The sequence below is a fragment of the Procambarus clarkii genome, chromosome 49, assembly GCF_040958095.1.
Source record: "Procambarus clarkii isolate CNS0578487 chromosome 49, FALCON_Pclarkii_2.0, whole genome shotgun sequence".
Classification (NCBI taxonomy): domain Eukaryota; kingdom Metazoa; phylum Arthropoda; class Malacostraca; order Decapoda; family Cambaridae; genus Procambarus; species Procambarus clarkii.
In genome coordinates, this window is record NC_091198.1 from 35,533,119 (window position 1) to 35,552,810 (window position 19,692).

Here is a 19,692-nt window from a genome sequence, read left to right on the forward strand (position 1 = left end):
GCCCCTTTATGCGCCTCTAGGCGGGCCCTTTATGCGCCTCTAGGCGGACCTTTATATACCTCTAGGCGGCCCTTTATGTACTTCTAGGTGGCACCTTTATGTACCTCTAGGCGGCCCCTTTATGTGCCTCTTGCCGGCCCTTTATGCGCCTCTAGGTGGCCCTTTATGAGCCTCTAGGCGGCCACTTTATGCGCCTCTAGGCGGTTCTTTTATGCGCCTCTAGGCGGCCTCTTTATGCGCCTCTAGGCGGCCCCTTTATGCGCCTCTAGGCGATTCCTTTATATGCCTCTAGGCGGCTCCTTTAAGTGCCTCTAGGCGGCCCCTTTATGTGCCTCTAGGCGGCCCCTTTATGCGCCTCTAGGTGGCTCTTTTATGTGTCTCTAGGTGGCCCTTTTATGTGCCTCTAGGCGGCCTCTTTATGCGCCTCTAGGCGGCCCCTTTATGCGCCTCTAGGCGGTTCCTTTATATGCCTCTAGGCGGCTCCTTTAAGTGCCTCTAGGCGGCCCCTTTATGTGCCTCTAGGTGGCCCCTTTATGCGCCTCTAGGTGGCCCTTTTATGTGCCTCTAGGTGGCCCTTTATGTGCCTCTAGGCGGCCCCTTTATACGCCTCTAGGCGGGTCCTTTAAGTGCCTCTATGCTGCCCTTTTATGTGCCTCTAGGCGGCCCCTTTATGCGCCTCTAGGTGGCCCTTTTATGTGTCTCTAGGTGGCCCTTTTATGTGCCTCTAGGCGGCCGCTTTATGCGCCTCTAGGCGGCCTCTTTATGCGCCTCTAGGCGGCCTCTTTATGCGCCTCTAGGCGGCCCTTTTATGCGCCTCTAGGCGGCCCCTTTATGCGCCTCTAGGTGGCCTCTTTATGCGCCTCTTGGTGGCCCCTTTATGTGCCTCTAGGTTGCTCTTTTATGTGCCTCTAGGCGGCCCCTTTATGCGCCTCAAGGCGGCCCTTTATGTGCCTCTAGTCGGCCCCTTTATGGGTCTCTAGGGGGCCCTTTATGTACCTGTAGGTGGCCCTTTATGTGCTTCTAGGCGGCCCTTTATGTGCCTCTAGGCGGCCCTTTATGTTCCTCTAGGCGGCCCTTTATGTGCCTCTAGGCGGCACCTTTATGTACCGCTAGGCGGCCCTTTATGTACCTCTAGGCGGCCCTTTATGTGCCTCTAGGCGGCACCTTTATGTGCCTCTAGGCGGCCCTTTATGTGCCTCTAGGCGCCCCTTTATGCGCCTCTAGGTGGCCCCTTTATGTGCCTCTAGGTGGCTCTTTTATGTGCCTCTAGGCGGCCCCTTTATGCGCCTCAAGGCGGCCCTTTATGTGCCTCTAGTCGGCCCCTTTATGTGCCTCTAGGCGGCCCTTTATGTGCCTCTAGGCGGCCCCTTTATGTACCTCTAGGCGGCCCCCTTTATTTGCCTATAGGCGGCCCTTTATGTACCTCTAGGCGGCCCTTTATGTACCTCTAGGCGGCACCTTTATGTGCCTCTAGGCGGCCCCTTTATGCGCCTCAAGGCGGCCCTTTATGTGCCTCTAGGAGGCACCTTTATGTACCTCTAGGCGGCCCTTTATGTACCTCTAGGCGGCCCTTTATGTGCCTATAGGCGGCCCTTTATGTACCTCTAGGCGGGCCTTTATGGGCCTCTAGGCGGCCCCTTTATATGCCTCTAGGCGACCCTTTTGGTACCTCTAGGCGACCCTTTATGTACCTCTAGGCGACCCTTTATCTACCTCTAGGCGACCCTTTATGTGCCTCTAGGCGGCCCTTTATGTGCCTCTAGGCGGCTTCTTTATGTACCTCTAGACGGCCCCTTTATGTGCCTATAGGCGGCCCTTTATGTACCTCTAAGCGGGCCTTTATGGGCCTCTAGGCGGCCCTTTATGTACCTCTATGCGGCCCTTTATGTACCTCTAGGCGGCCCTTTATGTACCTCTAGGCGGCCCTTTATGTGCCTCTAGGAGACCCATTATGTACCTCTTGGTGGCCCTTTATGTGCCTCTAGGCGGCCCCTTTATGTGCCTCTAGGTGGCCCCTTTATGCACCTCTAGGTGGCCTTTTTATGTGCCTCTAGGTGGCCCTTTATGTGCCTCTAGGCTGCCCTTTTATGTGCCTCTAGGCGGCCCCTTTATGCGCCTCTAGGTGGCCCTTTTATGTGTCTCTAGGTGGCCCGTTTATGTGCCTCTAGGCGGCCTCTTTATGCGCCTCTAGGCGGCCTCTTTATGCGCCTCTAGGCGGCCTCTTTATGCGCCTCTAGGCGGCCCTTTTATGCGCCTCTAGGCGGCCCCTTTATGCGCCTCTAGGCGGCCTCTTTATGCGCCTCTAGGTGGCCCCTTTATGTGCCTCTAGGTGGCTCTTTTATGTGCCTCTAGGCGGCTCCTTTATGCGCCTCAAGGCGGCCCTTTATGTGCCTCTAGTCGGCCCCTTTATGGGTCTCTAGGTGGCCCTTTATGTACCTGTAGGTGGCCCTTTATGTGCCTCTAGGCGGCCCTTTATGTGCCTCTAGGCGGCCCTTTATATACCTCTAGGCGGCCCTTTATGTGCCTCTAGGCGGCACCTTTATGTACCGCTAGGCGGCCCTTTATGTACCTCTAGGCGGCCCTTTATGTGCCTCTAGGCGGCACCTTTATGTGCCTCTAGGCGGCCCTTTATGTGCCTCTAGGCGCCCCTTTATGCGCCTCTAGGTGGCCCCTTTATGTGCCTCTAGGTGGCTCTTTTATGTGCCTCTAGGCGGCCCCTTTATGCGCCTCAAGGCGGCCCTTTATGTGCCTCTAGTCGGCCCCTTTATGTGCCTCTAGGCGGCCCTTTATGTGCCTCTAGGCGGCCCCTTTATGTACCTCTAGGCGGCCCCTTTATGTGCCTATAGGCGGCCCTTTATGTACCTCTAGGCGGCCCTTTATGTACCTCTAGGCGGGCCTTTATGTGCCTCTAGGCGGCACCTTTATGTACCTCTAGGCGGCCCTTTATGTACCTCTAGGCGGCCCTTTATGTGCCTATAGGCGGCCCTTTATGTACCTCTAGGCGGGCCTTTATGGGCCTCTAGGCGGCCACTTTATGTGCCTCTAGGCGACCCTTTATGTACCTCTAGGCGACCCTTTATGTACCTCTTGGCGACCCTTTATGTGCCTCTAGGCGGCCCTTTATGTGCCTCTAGGCGGCTTCTTTATGTACCTCTAGACGGCCCCTTTATGTGCCTATAGGCGGCCCTTTATGTACCTCTAGGCGGCCCTTTATGTACCTCTAGGCGGGCCTTTATGGGCCTCTAGGCGGCCCTTTATGTACCTCTAGGCGGCCCTTTATGTACCTCTAGGCGGCCCTTTATGTACCTCTAGGCGGCCCTTTATGTGCCTCTAGGAGACCCATTATGTACCTCTTGGTGGCCCTTTATGTGCCTCTAGGCGGCCCCTCTATGTGCCTCTAGGTGGCCCCTTTATGCGCCTCTAGGTGGCCCTTTTATGTGCCTCTAGGTGGCCCTTTATGTGCCTCTAGGCGGCCCCTTTATGCGCCTCTAGGCGGCTCCTTTAAGTGCCTCTAGGCTGCCCTTTTATGTGCCTCTAGGCGGCCGCTTTATGCGCCTCTAGGTGGCCATTTTATGTGTCTCTAGGTGGCCCTTTTATGTGCCTCTAGGCGGCCTCTTTATGCGCCTCTAGGTGGCCTCTTTATGCGCTTCTAGGCGGCCTCTTTATGCGCCTCTAGGCGGCCCTTTTATGCGCCTCTAGGCGGCCCCTTTATGCGCCTCTAGGCGGCCTCTTTATGCGCCTCTAGGTGGCCCCTTTATGTGCCTCTAGGCGGCCCCTTTATGCGCCTCAAGGCGGCCCTTTATGTGCCTGTAGTCGGCCCCTTTATGGGTCTCTAGGTGGCCCTTTATGTACCTGTAGGTGGCCCTTTATGTGCCTCTAGGCGGCCCTTTATGTGCCTCTAGGCGGCCCTTTATGTACCTCTAGGCGGCCCTTTATGTGCCTCTAGGCGGCACCTTTATGTACCTCTAGGCGGCCCTTTATGTACCTCTAGGCGGCCCTTTATGTACCTGTAGGCGGCCCTTTATGTGCCTCTAGGCGGCCCCTTTATGTACCTCTATGCGGCCCTTTATTTGCCTATAGGCGGCCCTTTATGTACCTCTAGGCGGCCCTTTATGTACCTCTAGGCGGGCCTTTATGTGCCTCTAGGCGGCACCTTTATGTACCTCTAGGCGGCCCTTTATGTACCTCTAGGCGGCCCTTTATGTGCCTATAGGCGGCCCTTTATGTACCTCTAGGCGGGCCTTTATGGGCCTCTAGGCGGCCCCTTTATGTGCCTCTAGGCGACCCTTTATGTACCTCTAGGCGACCCTTTATGTACCTCTAGGCGACCCTTTATGTACCTCTAGGCGACCCTTTATGTGCCTCTAGGCGGCCCTTTATGTGCCTCTAGGCGGCTTCTTTATGTACCTCTAGACGGCCCCTTTATGTGCCTATAGGCGGCCCTTTATGTACCTCTAGGCGGGCCTTTATGGGCCTCTAGGCGGCCCTTTATGTACCTCTAGGCGGCCCTTTATGTACCTCTAGGCGGCCCTTTATGTACCTCTAGGCGGCCCTTTATGTGCCTCTAGGAGACCCATTATGTACCTCTTGGTGGCCCTTTATGTGCCTCTAGGCGGCCCCTTTATGTGCCTCTAGGTGGCCCCTTTATGCGCCTCTAGGTGGCCCTTTTATGTGCCTCTAGGTGGCCCTTTATGTGCCTCTAGGCTGCCCTTTTATGTGCCTCTAGGCGGCCCCTTTATGCGCCTCTAGGTGGCCCTTTTATGTGTCTCTAGGTGGCCCTTTTATGTGCCTCTAGGCGGCCTCTTTATGCGCCTCTAGGCGGCCTCTTTATGCGCCTCTAGGCGGCCTCTTTATGCGCCTCTAGGCGACCCTTTTATGCGCCTCTAGGCGGCCCCTTTATGCGCCTCTAGGCGGCCTCTTTATGCGCCTCTAGGTGGCCCCTTTATGTGCCTCTAGGTGGCTCTTTTATGTGCCTCTAGGCGGCCCCTTTATGCGCCTCAAGGCGGCCCTTTATGTGCCTCTAGTCGGCCCCTTTATGGGTCTCTAGGTGGCCCTTTATGTACCTGTAGGTGGCCCTTTATGTGCCTCTAGGCGGCCCTTTATGTGCCTCTAGGCGGCCCTTTATATACCTCTAGGCGGCCCTTTATGTGCCTCTAGGCGGCACCTTTATGTACCGCTAGGCGGCCCTTTATGTACCTCTAGGCGGCCCTTTATGTGCCTCTAGGCGGCACCTTTATGTGCCTCTAGGCGGCCCTTTATGTGCCTCTAGGCGCCCCTTTATGCGCCTCTAGGTGGCCCCTTTATGTGCCTCTAGGTGGCTTTTTTATGTGCCTCTAGGCGGCCCCTTTATGCGCCTCAAGGCGGCCCTTTATGTGCCTCTAGTCGGCCCCTTTATGTGCCTCTAGGCGGCCCTTTATGTGCCTCTAGGCGGCCCCTTTATGTACCTCTAGGCGGCCCCTTTATGTGCCTATAGGCGGCCCTTTATGTACCTCTAGGCGGCCCTTTATGTACCTCTAGGCGGGCCTTTATGTGCCTCTAGGCGGCACCTTTATGTACCTCTAGGCGGCCCTTTATGTATCTCTAGGCGGCCCTTTATGTGCCTATAGGCGGCCCTTTATGTACCTCTAGGCGGGCCTTTATGGGCCTCTAGGCGGCCCCTTTATGTGCCTCTAGGCGACCCTTTATGTACCTCTAGGCGACCCTTTATGTACCTCTAGGCGACCCTTTATGTGCCTCTAGGCGGCCCTTTATGTGCCTCTAGGCGGCTTCTTTATGTACCTCTAGACGGCCCCTTTATGTGCCTATAGGCGGCCCTTTATGTACCTCTAGGCGGCCCTTTATGTACCTCTAGGCGGGCCTTTATGGGCCTCTAGGCGGCCCTTTATGTACCTCTAGGCGGCCCTTTGTGTACCTCTAGGCGGCCCTTTATGTACCTCTAGGCGGCCCTTTATGTGCCTCTAGGAGACCCATTATGTACCTCTTGGTGGCCCTTTATGTGCCTCTAGGCGGCCCCTTTATGTGCCTCTAGGTGGCCCCTTTATGCGCCTCTAGGTGGCCCTTTTATGTGCCTCTAGGTGGCCCTTTATGTGCCTCTAGGCGGCCCCTTTATGCGCCTCTAGGCGGCTCCTTTAGTGCCTCTAGGCTGCCCTTTTATGTGCCTCTAGGCGGCCCCTTTATGCGCCTCTAGGTGGCCCTTTTATGTGTCTCTAGGTGGCCCTTTTATGTGCCTCTAGGCGGCCTCATTATGCGCCTCTAGGCGGCCTCTTTATGCGCTTCTAGGCGGCCTCTTTATGCGTCTCTAGGCGGCCCTTTTATGCGCCTCTAGGCGGCCCCTTTATGCGCCTCTAGGCGGCCTCTTTATGCGCCTCTAGGTGGCCCCTTTATGTGCCTCTAGGTGGCTCTTTTATGTGCCTCTAGGCGGCCCCTTTATGCGCCTCAAGGCGGCCCTTTATGTGCCTGTAGTCGGCCCCTTTATGGGTCTCTAGGTGGCCCTTTATGTACCTGTAGGTGGCCCTTTATGTGCCTCTAGGCGGCCCTTTATGTGCCTCTAGGCGGCCCTTTATGTACCTCTAGGCGGCCCTTTATGTGCCTCTAGGCGGCACCTTTATGTACCTCTAGGCGGCCCTTTATGTACCTCTAGGCGGCCCTTTATGTGCCTCTAGGCGGCACCTTTATGTGCCTCTAGGCGGCCCTTTATGTGGCTCTAGGCGCCCCTTTATGCGCCTCTAGGTGGCCCCTTTATGTGCCTCTAGGTGGCTCTTTTATGTGCCTCTAGGCAGCCCCTTTATGCGCCTCAAGGCGGCCCTTTATGTGCCTCTTGTCGGCCCTTTATGGGCCTCTAGGCGGCCCTTTATGTGCCTCTAGGCGGCCCCTTTATGTACCTCTAGGCGGCCCCTTTATGTGCCTATAGGCGGCCCTTTATGTACCTCTAGGCGGCTCTTTATGTACCTATAGGCGGGCCTTTATGTGCCTCTAGGCGGCACCTTTATGAACCTCTAGGCGGCCCTTTATATACCTCTAGGCGGCCCTTTATGTGCCTATAGGCGGCCCTTTATGTACCTCTAGGCGGGCCTTTATGGGCATCTAGGCGGCCCCTTTATGTGCCTCTAGGCGACCCTTTATGTACCTCTAGGCGACCCTTTATGTACCTCTAGGCGGCCCTTTATGTGCCTCTAGGCGGCCCTTTATGTGCCTCTAGGCGGCTTCTTTATGTACCTCTAGACGGCCCCTTTATGTGCCTATAGGCGGCCCTTTATGTACCTCTAGGCGGCCCTTTATGTACCTCTAGGCGGGCCTTTATGGGCCTCTAGGCGGCCCTTTATGTACCTCTAGGCGGCCCTTTATGTACCTCTAGGCGGCCCTTTATGTACCTCTAGGAGGCCCTTTATGTGCCTCTAGGCGACCCATTATGTACCTCTTGGTGGCCCTTTATGTGCCTCTAGGCGGCCCTTTATGTGCCTCTAGGCGGCTTCTTTATGTACCTCTAGACGGCCCCTTTATGTGCCTATAGGCGGCCCTTTATGTGCCTCTAGGCGGCCCTTTATGTACCTCTAGGCGGGCCTTTATGGGTCTCTAGGCGGCCCCTTTATGTGCCTCTAGGCGACCCTTTATGTACCTCTAGGTGGCCCTTTATGTGCCTCTAGGAGGCGGCTCCTTTAAGTGCCTCTAGGCTGCCCTTTTATGTGCCTCTAGGCGGCCCCTTTATGCGCCTCTAGGTGGCCCTTTTATGTGTCTCTAGGTGGCCCTTTTATGTGCCTCTAGGCGGCCTCTTTATGCGCCTCTAGGCGGCCTCTTTATGCGCTTCTAGGCGGCCTCTTTATGCGTCTCTAGGCGGCCCTTTTATGCGCCTCTAGGCGGCCTCTTTATGCGCTTCTAGGCGGCCTCTTTATGCGTCTCTAGGCGGCCCTTTTATGCGCCTCTAGGCGGCCTCTTTATGTGCCTCTAGGCGGCCCCTTTATGTGCCTCTAGGTGGCCTCTTTATGCGTCTCTAGGCGGCCCTTTTATGCGCCTCTAGGTGGCCCTTTATGTGCCTCTAGGTGGCTCTTTTATGTGCCTCTTGGCGGCCCCTTTATGCGCCTCAAGGCGGCCCTTTATGTGCCTGTAGTCGGCCCCTTTATGGGTCTCTAGTTGGCCCTTTATGTACCTGTAGGTGGCCCTTTATGTGCCTCTAGGCGGCCCTTTATGTGCCTCTAGACGGCCCTTTATGTACCTCTAGGCGGGCCTTTATGGGCCTCTAGGCGGCCCTTTATGTACCTCTAGGCGGCCCCTTTATGTGCCTCTAGGCGACCCTTTATATACCTCTAGGCGACCCTTTATGTGCCTATAGGCGGCCCTTTATGTACCTCTAGGCGGCCCTTTATGTACCTCTAGGCGGGCCTTTATGGGCCTCTAGGCGGCCCTTTATGTACCTCTAGGCGGCCCTTTATGTACCTCTAGGCGGCCCTTTATGTACCTCTAGGCGGCCCTTTATGTGCCTCTAGGCGACCCATTATGTACCTCTTGGTGGCCCTTTATGTGCCTCCAGGCGGCCCTTTATGTGCCTCTAGGCGGCTTCTTTATGTACCTCTAGACGGCCCCTTTATGTGCCTATAGGCGGCCCTTTATGTGCCTCTAGGCGGCCCTTTATGTACCTCTAGGCGGGCCTTTATGCGGCCCTTCATGTACCTCTTGTCGACCCATTATGTACCTCTATGCGGACCTTTATGTGCCTCTAGGTGGCCCTTCATGTATCTCTAGGCGGCTTTTTTATGAGCTTCTAGGCGGCTCGTTTATGTGCCTCTAGGGGACCCTTTATGTGCCTTTAGGCGGCCCTTTCTTGGACCTCTAGGCTGCCCTTTCTTGGACCTCTAGGCGGCCAGTTTATGTGCCTCTAGGTGGCCCTCTTTAGGTCCTCTAGGCGGCCATTTTATTGTCCTCCAAGCGGCCATTTTATGGGCCTTAAGGCTGCTCTTTTTTGGGCCTCTAGGCGGCCATTTAAGGGCCTGTAGGCGGCCCTCTGTGCCTGTAGGCGGCTTTCTTTGGGGGCCTTTAGGCGGCCATTTTATGGGCCTCTTGCCGGCCATTTTATGCGCCTTCAGGCGGCCCTTTATGGGCCTCTAGGCAGCCATTTTATGGGCTTCTAGGCGACCATTTTATGTGCCTCTTGGCAGTCCCTTTATGGGCTTGTAAAGGGCCAATTTATGTCCTACTAGGCGGCCCTTTTATGGGCCTAAAGGCGGCGATTTTATACGTTGGGATCGAACTGTCGAAAACCCAACACATTTAAATAGGTTTGTTCTGTGATTGCTTTCCTTATTTATCTTTGTAATCCAAGGGGTTACAATAATATAATGAGGTGTCAGTCTCAGCATGACCTATTGTCAGCTGCGACACACGTGGTGCTGACGTCTGACAAAGGTCAAGATATAATTTTGGAATAGACTGCATCATGGATATATTCGGCTATATCACTAAAAATATAAGTGAGTACATTATATACAATTTAATATATGTATATATGTTAAGACACTGTACATGATAGGTACAGTTTATATATATATATATATATATATATATATATATATATATATATATATATATATGTATATATATATATATATATATATATATATATATATATATATATATATATATATATATATGTATATATATATATATATATGTATATATATATATATATATATATATATATATATATATATATATATATATGTATATATATATATATATATGTATATATATATATATATATATATATATATGTATATATATATATATATATATATATATATATATATATATGTATATATATATATATATATATATTATATATATATATTATATATAATATATATATATATATATATATATATATATATATATATATATATATATATATATTTATATATATATATATATATATATATATATATATATATATATATATATATATATATACTATGACCATGAGAAAGTTGTCACTCGTCCGTCGTTTCCTGCCACTTAAGGATCATCAACTTTCAGGAATTAGTAGCACTATGAGGAAGAGCGCGTTATCTCAACGTGGACCTGCAAGTATCAAAGACGGTAACTTGGAAGACGTGGAGCATGTCGCTAGGTGGTGGCGTCCTTGTCGCTGGTGAGAGTGGAGCACACTGTAACAGTTGGGTCCAGCTGGTCATACACACACACACACACACACACACACGTGATGACTGCATGTCCACGGCATGGAGGGGAGTAGGCTACTGTCTCTGCTTATGCTCCCACCACCACTCATTGCCTCGCCCGAGCATTATGATTGGCTGTCAGCATTCCCGCCTCCTGACCAGCCACTCAGTGCCGACCGTTAACAACCTTCACGCTCGTTAACCTTCTTCTCCCTCTAACATTGAAAACATTACTATTAAATAACACTGCTATTCTAATGCGACGCAATAACACGATAAGACTTTCTGTAACACTCTAGGCGGCCCTTTTTTGGGCCTCTAGGCAGCCATTTTATGTGCCTCTAGGCGGCCCTTTATGTTCCTCTAGGCGGCCCTTCATGTTCCTCTAGGCGGCCCTTTATGTTCCTCTAGGCGGCCCTTTATGTTCCTCTAGACGGCCCTTTATGTACCTCAAGGCGGCCATTTTATGTGCCTCTAGGCTGCCATTTTATGTGCCTCTAGGCTGCCATTTTATGTACCTCTAGGCTGCCATTTTATGTGCCTCTAGGCTGCCATTTTATGTGCCTCTAGGCTGCCATTTTATGTGCCTCTAGGCGGCCATTTTATGTGCCTCTAGGCGGCCCTTTATGTACCTCTAGGCAGCCATTTTATGTGCCTCTAGGCTGCCATTTTATGTGCCTCTAGGCGGCCATTTTATGTGCCTCTAGGCTGCCATTTTATGTGCCTCTAGGCTGCCATTTTATGTGCCTCTAGGCTGCCATTTTATGTGCCTCTAGGCTGCCATTTTATGTGCCTCTAGTCGGCCATTTTATGTGCCTCTAGGCTGCCATTTTATGTGCCTCTAGGCTGCCATTTTATGTGCCTCTAGGCGGCCATTTTATGTGCCTCTAGGCTGCCATTTTATGTGCCTCTAGGCTGCCATTTTATGTGCCTCTAGGCGGCCATTTTATATGATGAGCCTCTACGCGGCCCGCCATCATTGCTCCTATAAGAGACTCTCAGGGGACGGAAGTTTACTTGTAGTAAACTCCATGTAAGTTGTTAACATTGTACTGTGAATATTGTCCACAAGAGAGCGGAGGGGGAGAGGGCGATCTACACAGAAGCTCAGCTGGGAACCCTTGCAAGAAAATAAATAAATAATTCAAAGCCTAATTAATATGATATAGCAAAGTTCGTGGTAGGGGGGTAGCTTTGGTACTCTTTAAAGTTGTACTCCCTACATATATGCCATTTCCTGTTGGGCACATACCCAGCAGGAATTACTGTTAGAAATTAGGTGAGGCTAGCTCCCTGAGTAGGGTCTTGTAGCTCGCATAGACAAAGAAGCAGACATTTTTTTTATTGATACAGATTTATCATTTCTTGTTCTATTTTGTGTTGATGCAGTTAACAAATTATTATTACTACCTTCGATATAACTTTTCATCCTTTTGACAACATCAATAATATCAACTATACTTTCCGAAGAATGTGTAAACATAGCTTCCTTAATCTCTCTTAATAAGGGAGATTTCTAATTCCTGAGATCAACTTTGTCATTCTTCTCTTTACGGGTTCAAGTTAAATTATGTCCAGTATATTGTATGTTGACCAAACTGAACTGCATAATCTAAATAGGTCCTTACAAGAGCAAGATAAAGGCAGAGAATAACATTACTAAATGCTACACCGTATATTTCTGTGTGAGAAAATGAGCACCATTACTCTACCTAAACCAGAAGCCAACACCACAATGATCACAGGAGTTAGGTCAAAATATTGACAAGTTTTAAGTTATAAAATATAACAAAATGCAGGAGGCAGACTTTGGAATTTTATTTGTTTTAGTGATCTCAAAAATGTATTTCTGACCCAATGTTTAACACTAACATCTTGTTTTAATAACGTTAAATTGTTCTTCCAGATGACAGAATTCTGAAGAGTATAAAGACAGAAGAAAATAATTAGTTAAAGAACAAATTGAAAATAACAAATAAATCTGGAACCGAACATTTCATTAACATATGAACACATTTTGTAAAATTTGGTTTATTTGGAAATCACTTATATTTTTGGTCAATTAAGTGACTGTATTGTGGTTAATGCAGTCGGATCATCACCGATTAGATCCGAGTTTGATTCCCTGGCAGTGTGAGATGCTCAGCCTCCTGATACCTCTGTTCACCTAGCAGTAAATATTAACCTGGAAATTAGTCAACTGTTGAGGGATGCATCCTGAGGAAGGTCTGTCGTTGGCTTAGGAAGGCCCACACAAGCCTAACAAGCTGCCCGTCTCCGACAGTGAGAAACAATGTTATGTTTTTAAACATAATATAATAACAAAACCAGCGTGGGACATTTACTGCTTGTGTGAAACTTGACAACAGTTGTGTGAGGTGAGAATCATACGGCCCAATATGGCGGCCTCCAGTCCTGTTATCCAACCGGAAGATGTGAACAGACTGCGGTATGGACTGGCTGTGACTAAGGCAGGACGAGACGCGCTAGCAAGTGTGTTTATGTGGTCGTACCGGGGCACCTTCCCAGTAGTGACTTACCTCACTCAGGACTTGGGGTACACCAATGCTCAGTGCAGGCGTGTCTTCGATGATCACCAGAGGGATAAACTCGAAGCTTCCTCTGACGCGGCAACTTTTGACATCACCCTGTTGTATAAACTCATGCAACGTGTGTGTGGTCTGGCTGAGATGAACGACCCCACGTGGACCACTCCAGGGCCTCAGGGACCATCACTTGAACACCTCATTTACAGCCTGAAGGAACACCGAAACACGTTGGCCCATGATAATGTGGGAATGTCAGAGCAAGATCTTACGTCAACACTGATGGAGCTCAGTGACTTATTGGCCAAGATGCTGACTGAGGCCGGCGTCCGGTGTGGGACAAACAGCCAGGATGTGGACCACGTGACCAGAGATGTCACCGAGTATATTGGTGGTCTGCTAGCGAAGGTCAGAGAGCCGCTGGATCCCTCAGATGTGGCGTACTTGCCTCAGCTCCGCCAGGAGATTAAGATGTTCAGAAGCCACATCACAGAAGAGGTTAAGCAGAAGAGCAAGCAGGAGCTAACTGACGGGTATAAACTGCTGTACCAGATTGTTCCCGCACCCTGGCTCCTCCTCAACATTAACTACAACCCAAGTCTTGCTTTTACACGACTACGACTCCTTGAAGATCCCGTCATAGGGGCAAGACACTCCCACGCTGCCAAGGGTCAGGATATAGACTATGAACACATCTTGAGCATGAGACGAGAGGACGGAAGAGTCCCTGAGTGTGTCCTCCTGACGGGGGAAGGTGGTATGGGCAAGACAACTTTACTCAAGCTCATCCTCGAGAAGTGGGTAGAGGACCCTGCTGCCATACGTCACCTGGGCACTGTGGACCTCGTTTTCTATGTACAGTGCAGGGACTCACATCTTAATACCTTCGATGGTCTCCTCCGCCAGTTACTGCCTCAAACACTTAGTGATTCTGACGCTGACTTCCAGCTGTTTAAGGAGATAATCTTGAGCTTAAATATATTAGTCCTGATTGACGGCTACGACGAGGTCAACGACCATTCAGGAAGGCTGGTGGAGGAGCTGTTGCACCTGCCTGGCAAGGATGTGAGGTTGGTGATAACCACACGGCCGGGGTGGGACCAACACCTGTCACAGCTCGTCCCACACACCAGACCTCGCTGCAACATCCTCGTCTTGGGCATCACTCCAGAACGTCGCGTGGAGTTCGCCGAGAGAACCATCAAGGTGCTGGTGGAGGAAGAGAGCCAACGGAGTGTCATCACAGGGAGGTTTACTCAGCGGCTGGAGCAGATGAGTCAGTTCCTGGGTGAGTACCTCAACACTCCACTCACCTTGACCTTGTTGGCGCTGCTGTGTGTCGAGGCTCCAGAAGAATTTAACAACCTCACCACAAACACTCAAGTCTACGAGAAGATTCATGACTTCATAACCAGTAAACTGGTGTCCAGACTCACAGACAAACATGTGGTGGACCCCAAAGGAAAATGTGACCAGTTTCTGTTGTTCTTTGAAGAGATTAGTTTAAGAGGGATCCAGAGGCAGGAGTACGACCTTTGGCCGGAGACGGAAGCGGAGATTAGGGAGAAGTGTAAAACTCTGGGACTGCTGCAGGAGGAGGTCTTGTCCAACTATTTCTCAAGAACCAGCTACCGTCGGGGCCTCAGTGTGGTGTGGGTGTTTGGCTATTTTCACGCCAGGTACCAGGAGTATTGTGCCAGCAGGGGGCTGGTCGCTCTCTTGTTGAGGGCTGAGCAAGACCGAGGTGATCCAGCATCACACCGGGTGTCAGGGGAAAGGTCTATAATCATTGAACTCTTGGTGGATGTTGTACGTAAGGAAAAACGCTCCTTGAGAGATCACCTGAGAGGATCAAAGTTTGATATTAGCGACGTGCAACAAGAGTTTAGGGAGCGCCCCAGATGGCAGAACATTTTACTCAGCACTACCGGGGTGCTGTGTGCCCGGGGAGTAGAGCACAGGTTCATTACTCACATAATTGACCTGTTCAAGATGGTTACACATGAGCCTGACGAGCTGTTGAAGCATGTAGCAGAGTCCCGCGGGAGTGAGCACGTCATCCAAGCCGTGTGTGAGAAGCTGCGTTCAGAACACTGGTGGGGAATATGGAGTGTTGACTCGTATGTTGTCCTGCCGCTTGTTCTTAAGAAGGTGACACCTAAGAACATTTACCTAAGAATAAACAATACACCCCAACTAAAGCAGTGTCTGTCTACACTGTCAGTGCTGGCAAAAATGAAGGTAACCATAACCTTAGATCTTAACTATAGTTTAGACAGCAAAGAGAGAAGTGATATACGAAACCAATGTTTGGAGAGGCTGACAGCCCCCGGCAGTAAGTGTACCTTAAAGCGGTTTAGTGGTGGCTTGTCTGAGGCAGCCATACCCCTCCTGCCTCACACCCTCGAGAGCCTCACCCTGCACCTCACACTACAGCAACTGCCCGTCCTCATCCGTCACCTGCCTCACCTTCCTCACCTGCAGTATCTTGGTAAATATTCATATTTTCCACCATAATTTTTAGAGTTATTTATTAATACCAAAATTACGCAAAGGGCTTCATTCGTCATGTTTAATATAGTAATTCAGATTTATATTGTTTACATAAATGTTTACAACCTTATGGACGAAAGATTCCTTATATTGTTTACAAACATAATCACCTTAAGGGAGACAAACACCTTATATTGTTTACAAATATAGTCACCTTAAGAGCGACAAACACCTGATATTGTTTACAAATATAGTCACCTTAAGGGTGACAAACACCTTATATTGTTTACAAATATAGTCATCTTAAGGGAGACAAACACCTTATATTGTTTACTAATATAGTCACCTTAAGGGTGACAAACACCTGATATTGTTTACAAATATAATCACCTTAAGGGTGACAAACCTTCTACTTTGATTACAAATATAGACTTATTAAGGGCGACTACTCCATGAATAATAAATTTTCGAAACATTCCGCTGCTGTATATATTCTTGTGCATAAATAATTTCATGAAGTATTTAGCGACGCCAAACTTTTGGTTCAGATGACTTACCACTTTGACTTTGACTCGTGGTACAGATCTCCTTTCACTGTGACCTAATTCCTGTTCAAGATGACCTTTCACTGTGACCTAATTCCTGTTCAGGATGACCTTTCTCTGTGACCTAATTCCTGTTCAAGATGACCTTTCACTGTGACCTAATTCCTGTTCAAGATGACCTTTCACTGTGACCTAATTCCTGTTTAAGAGGACCTTTCACTGTGACCTTGATCCCTTGGTTAATTAGACCTTCCGTAACTTTGATCCTTAATTCAGGTGACCCATCTATCCCTGTGACCTTGATACTTGGTCCAGATGACCTTTCACTGTGACCTTGACTTAGTTTATATGACCTTCTAATGCGACCTTGACCATTGATAAAGATAACCATGACTGTGACCTTGACCATGATACAGATGACCTTGACCATTGATACAGATGACCTTGACTGTGACCTTGACCATTGACACAGATGACTTTGACCATTGACACAGATGACCTTGACTATTGATACAGATGACCTTGACCATTGACACAGATGACCTTGACTATTGATACAGATGACCTTGACCATTGATACAGATAAACTTGATACAGTTGATACAGACAACCTTGACTGTGACCTTGACAATTGATACAGATAACCTTGACTGTGACCTTGACCATTGATACAGATGATCTTGACAATTGATACAGATGACCTTGACCATTGATACATATGACCTTGACCATTGATACAGATGACCTTGACCATTGATACAGATGACCTTGACAGTGACCTTGACAATTGATACAGATGACCTTGACCATTGTTACCGATGACCTTGACCGTGGCTTTTAAAAGCTATTAATACATAGTTTAGATGCTATTAATACTGTTCAAAATACGGACTTGTCATCAGGTAATAAACCCAGCAGTAAGGTGAGTGGATGGCTCAGTATGTCTTCTTGTTATATCTTAGAACATACCAGTAACGACAGTGACTGTATCTCAGTGTATGTCTTCAGACTTTACCCTGGACATCACGGGCTACGTGGACCCGGACACCCTGGACGCCACGGGCTACGTGGACCCGGACACCCTGGACGCCACGGGCTACGTGGACCCGGACACCCTGGACGCCACGGGCTACGTGGACCCGGACACCCTGGACACTCTGCCGTACCAGCCAAGGAAGCTCCGCCTGACCATCAGGCGGGGCCTCACTGATGACGACCCCGCCATAGACTGGTGCTGCCACCTGGCGGCTCAGCTGTGTCCTTTCTCAAGAGAAGGGTATAGTCGCCTGTACTTCTCTAACACGCTTCTAACCTGTACGTATTGACGACATTTTAACACGTGAATATCTGTAACTCAGTTATTTAATTCACAGTGCTTTCAGTGGTTTCAAAAATATTTTTACATTAAAGGTCATGAATTAGAGAACTTATAAGGCTTCTTGAGTAACTTTGAGCACCGTTTAGCGACCAAGAATATTCATTAAGCAAGCTTCACTGCTTATAAGATAACACTGATCAATATTTAGCCCAACATTATCTTGCTTAATACAAGCTAGATTTACTTGATATAAGTTTTCTTTAGCATGAGTGTGTGACATAGACAGGTGTGGGTGGGGAGAGTAGCCAGGTGTGGGCTTTAGTGTTCCCTCTCATGTGCAGGTGTGGGTGGGGAGAGTAGCCAGGTGTGGGCTTCCGTGTTCCCTCTCATCTACAGGTGTGGGTCGGGAGAGTAGCCAGGTGTGACAACGTTTGTTTTCATGTATTAGCTACGTTATTGTGTGGTTGTAAATAAGTTGCCACAACTTACTGCACAACTTTGGCTAAACAATTTTGAGACCGTGTCGCAACCTTAAATGTTGCATAAAAATCGTTTTTCTGATTGATGGAATATATTTAAAAAATGTAGAAATATATTAAAAATATATTTCTACATATACTAGAAATAAAATTGAAGCATAATAAAAGGTAGGTTAAAAACATTTTATTCATTACTTTCACTTAATGGAGAATCCATGGTAGTGGTGGTGGAATTGTTGCTGGGTTGTGGTTGGTGGCTGTGGTGGTAGGTTGTGATTGGTGGCAGTGGTGGGTGATGTTTATTGTTGGTGGTAGTGGTTGGTTCTAGTGGTGGTTAATAGTTGTGGTTGGTGGTGGTGGTGGTTGATTGCTGTGGTTGGTAATTGTGGTGGCTGATAGTTGTGATTTTTGGTAGTGGTGGTAAATGTTAGTGGTGGTTGACGTTGTGGTGGTTTATGGCATCTGGCTCTGCTCCACTACCCTCCTCCACATCTGCACCACTACCCTCCTCCACATCTGCACCACTACCCTCCTCCTCCTCTGCATCACTACCCTCCCCCTCCTCTGCTCCACTACCCTCCTCCTCTGCACCACTACCCTCCACCACCTCTGCACCACTACCCTCCTCCTCCTCTGCACCGCTACCCTCCTGATCCTCTGCTCCACTACCCTCCTCCACCTCTGCACCACTACCCTCCTCCTCCTCTGCACCACTACCTTCCTAATCTGCACCATACCCTCCTCCTCTGCACCACTAACCTCCTCCTCCTCTGCACCACTACCCTCCTCCTCCTCTGCACCACTACCCTCCTCCTCCGCAGCACCACTACCCACCTCCTCTGAACCACTACCCTCCTCCTCTGCTCCACTACCCTCCATCTCCTCTGCACCACTACCCTCCTCCTCCTTTGCACCACTACTCTCCTCCTCCTCTGCTCCACTACCCTCCTCCACCTCTGCACCACTACCCTCCTCCTCCTCTGCACCACTAACCTCCTCCTCCTCTGCACCACTAACCTCCTCCTCCTCCTCCTCTGAACCACTACCCTCCTCCTCTGAACCACTACCCTCCTCCTCTGCACACTTCCCTCCTCTGCACCACTCCTCCTCCGCAGCACCACTACCCACCTCCTCTGAACCACTACCCTCCTCCTCTGCACCACTACCCTCCTCCTCTGCACCACTACCCTCCTCCACCTCTGCACCACTACCCTCCTCCTCCTCTGCACCACTACCCTCTTCCTTCTTTACACCACTACCCTCCTCCTCCTCTGCACCACTACCCTCCTCCTCTACACCACAACCCTCCTCCTCTGCACCACTACCCTCCTCCTCCTCTGCACCACTACCCTCCTCCTCTACACCACAACCCTCCTCCTCTGCACCACTTCCCTCCTCCTCCTCTGCACCACTACCCTCTTCCTTCTCTGCTCCACTACCCTCCTCCTCCTCTGCACCACTACCCTCCCCCTTTTCTGCAACACTACCTTCCTTCTTTGCACCACTACCGTCCTCCCCTAAACCACTACCCTCCTCCTTTGCAACACTACCCTCCTCCTCCTATGCATCACTACCCTCCTCCTCCTCCTCTGCACCACTACCCTCCTGCTCCTCCTCTGCACCACTACCCTCCTCCTCCTTTGCATCACCACCCTCCTCCTCCTTCTCTGCAACACTTCCCTCCTCCTCCTCTGCACCACTACCCTCCTCCTCCTCTGCACCACTACCCTCCTCCACCTCTGCACCACTACCCTCCTCCTCCTCTGCACCACTAACCTCCTCCTCCTCTGCACCACTAACCTCCTCCTCCTCCTCCTCTGAACCACTACCCTCCTCCTCTGCACACTTCCCTCCTCCTCTGCACCACTACCCTCCTCCTCCTCTGCACCACTACCCTCCTCCTCCTCTGCACTACTACCCTCCTCCTCCGCAGCACCACTACCAACCTCCTCTGAACCACTACCCTCCTCCTCTGCTCCACTTCCCTCCTTTTCCTCTGCACCACTACCCCCTCCTCTGCACCACTAGCCTCCTACTCTGCACCAGAACCCTCCTCCTCTGCTCCATTACTCTCTTTCTCCTCTACACCAACACTCTCATCCCCCTTTGCACCACTACCCTCCTCCTCCTCTGCACCACTAC

At 50.2% G+C, this 19,692-nt stretch overlaps 1 protein-coding gene across 1 annotated transcript in view; it reads left to right on the forward strand.

Moving 5' to 3' along the window:
• The window catches only part of LOC123753764 (uncharacterized), a 125,202-nt gene that overhangs the window by 16,865 nt on the left and 88,645 nt on the right, over nucleotides 1-19,692 (forward strand). Inside the window, exons 2-3 of the mRNA XM_069303181.1 lie at nucleotides 12,076-15,206; nucleotides 16,762-17,067. Of these exons, the coding sequence (XP_069159282.1) occupies nucleotides 12,569-15,206; nucleotides 16,762-17,067 (2,944 nt within the window). The 5' untranslated portion in view covers nucleotides 12,076-12,568. The remainder of the gene's footprint in view (nucleotides 1-12,075; nucleotides 15,207-16,761; nucleotides 17,068-19,692) is intronic.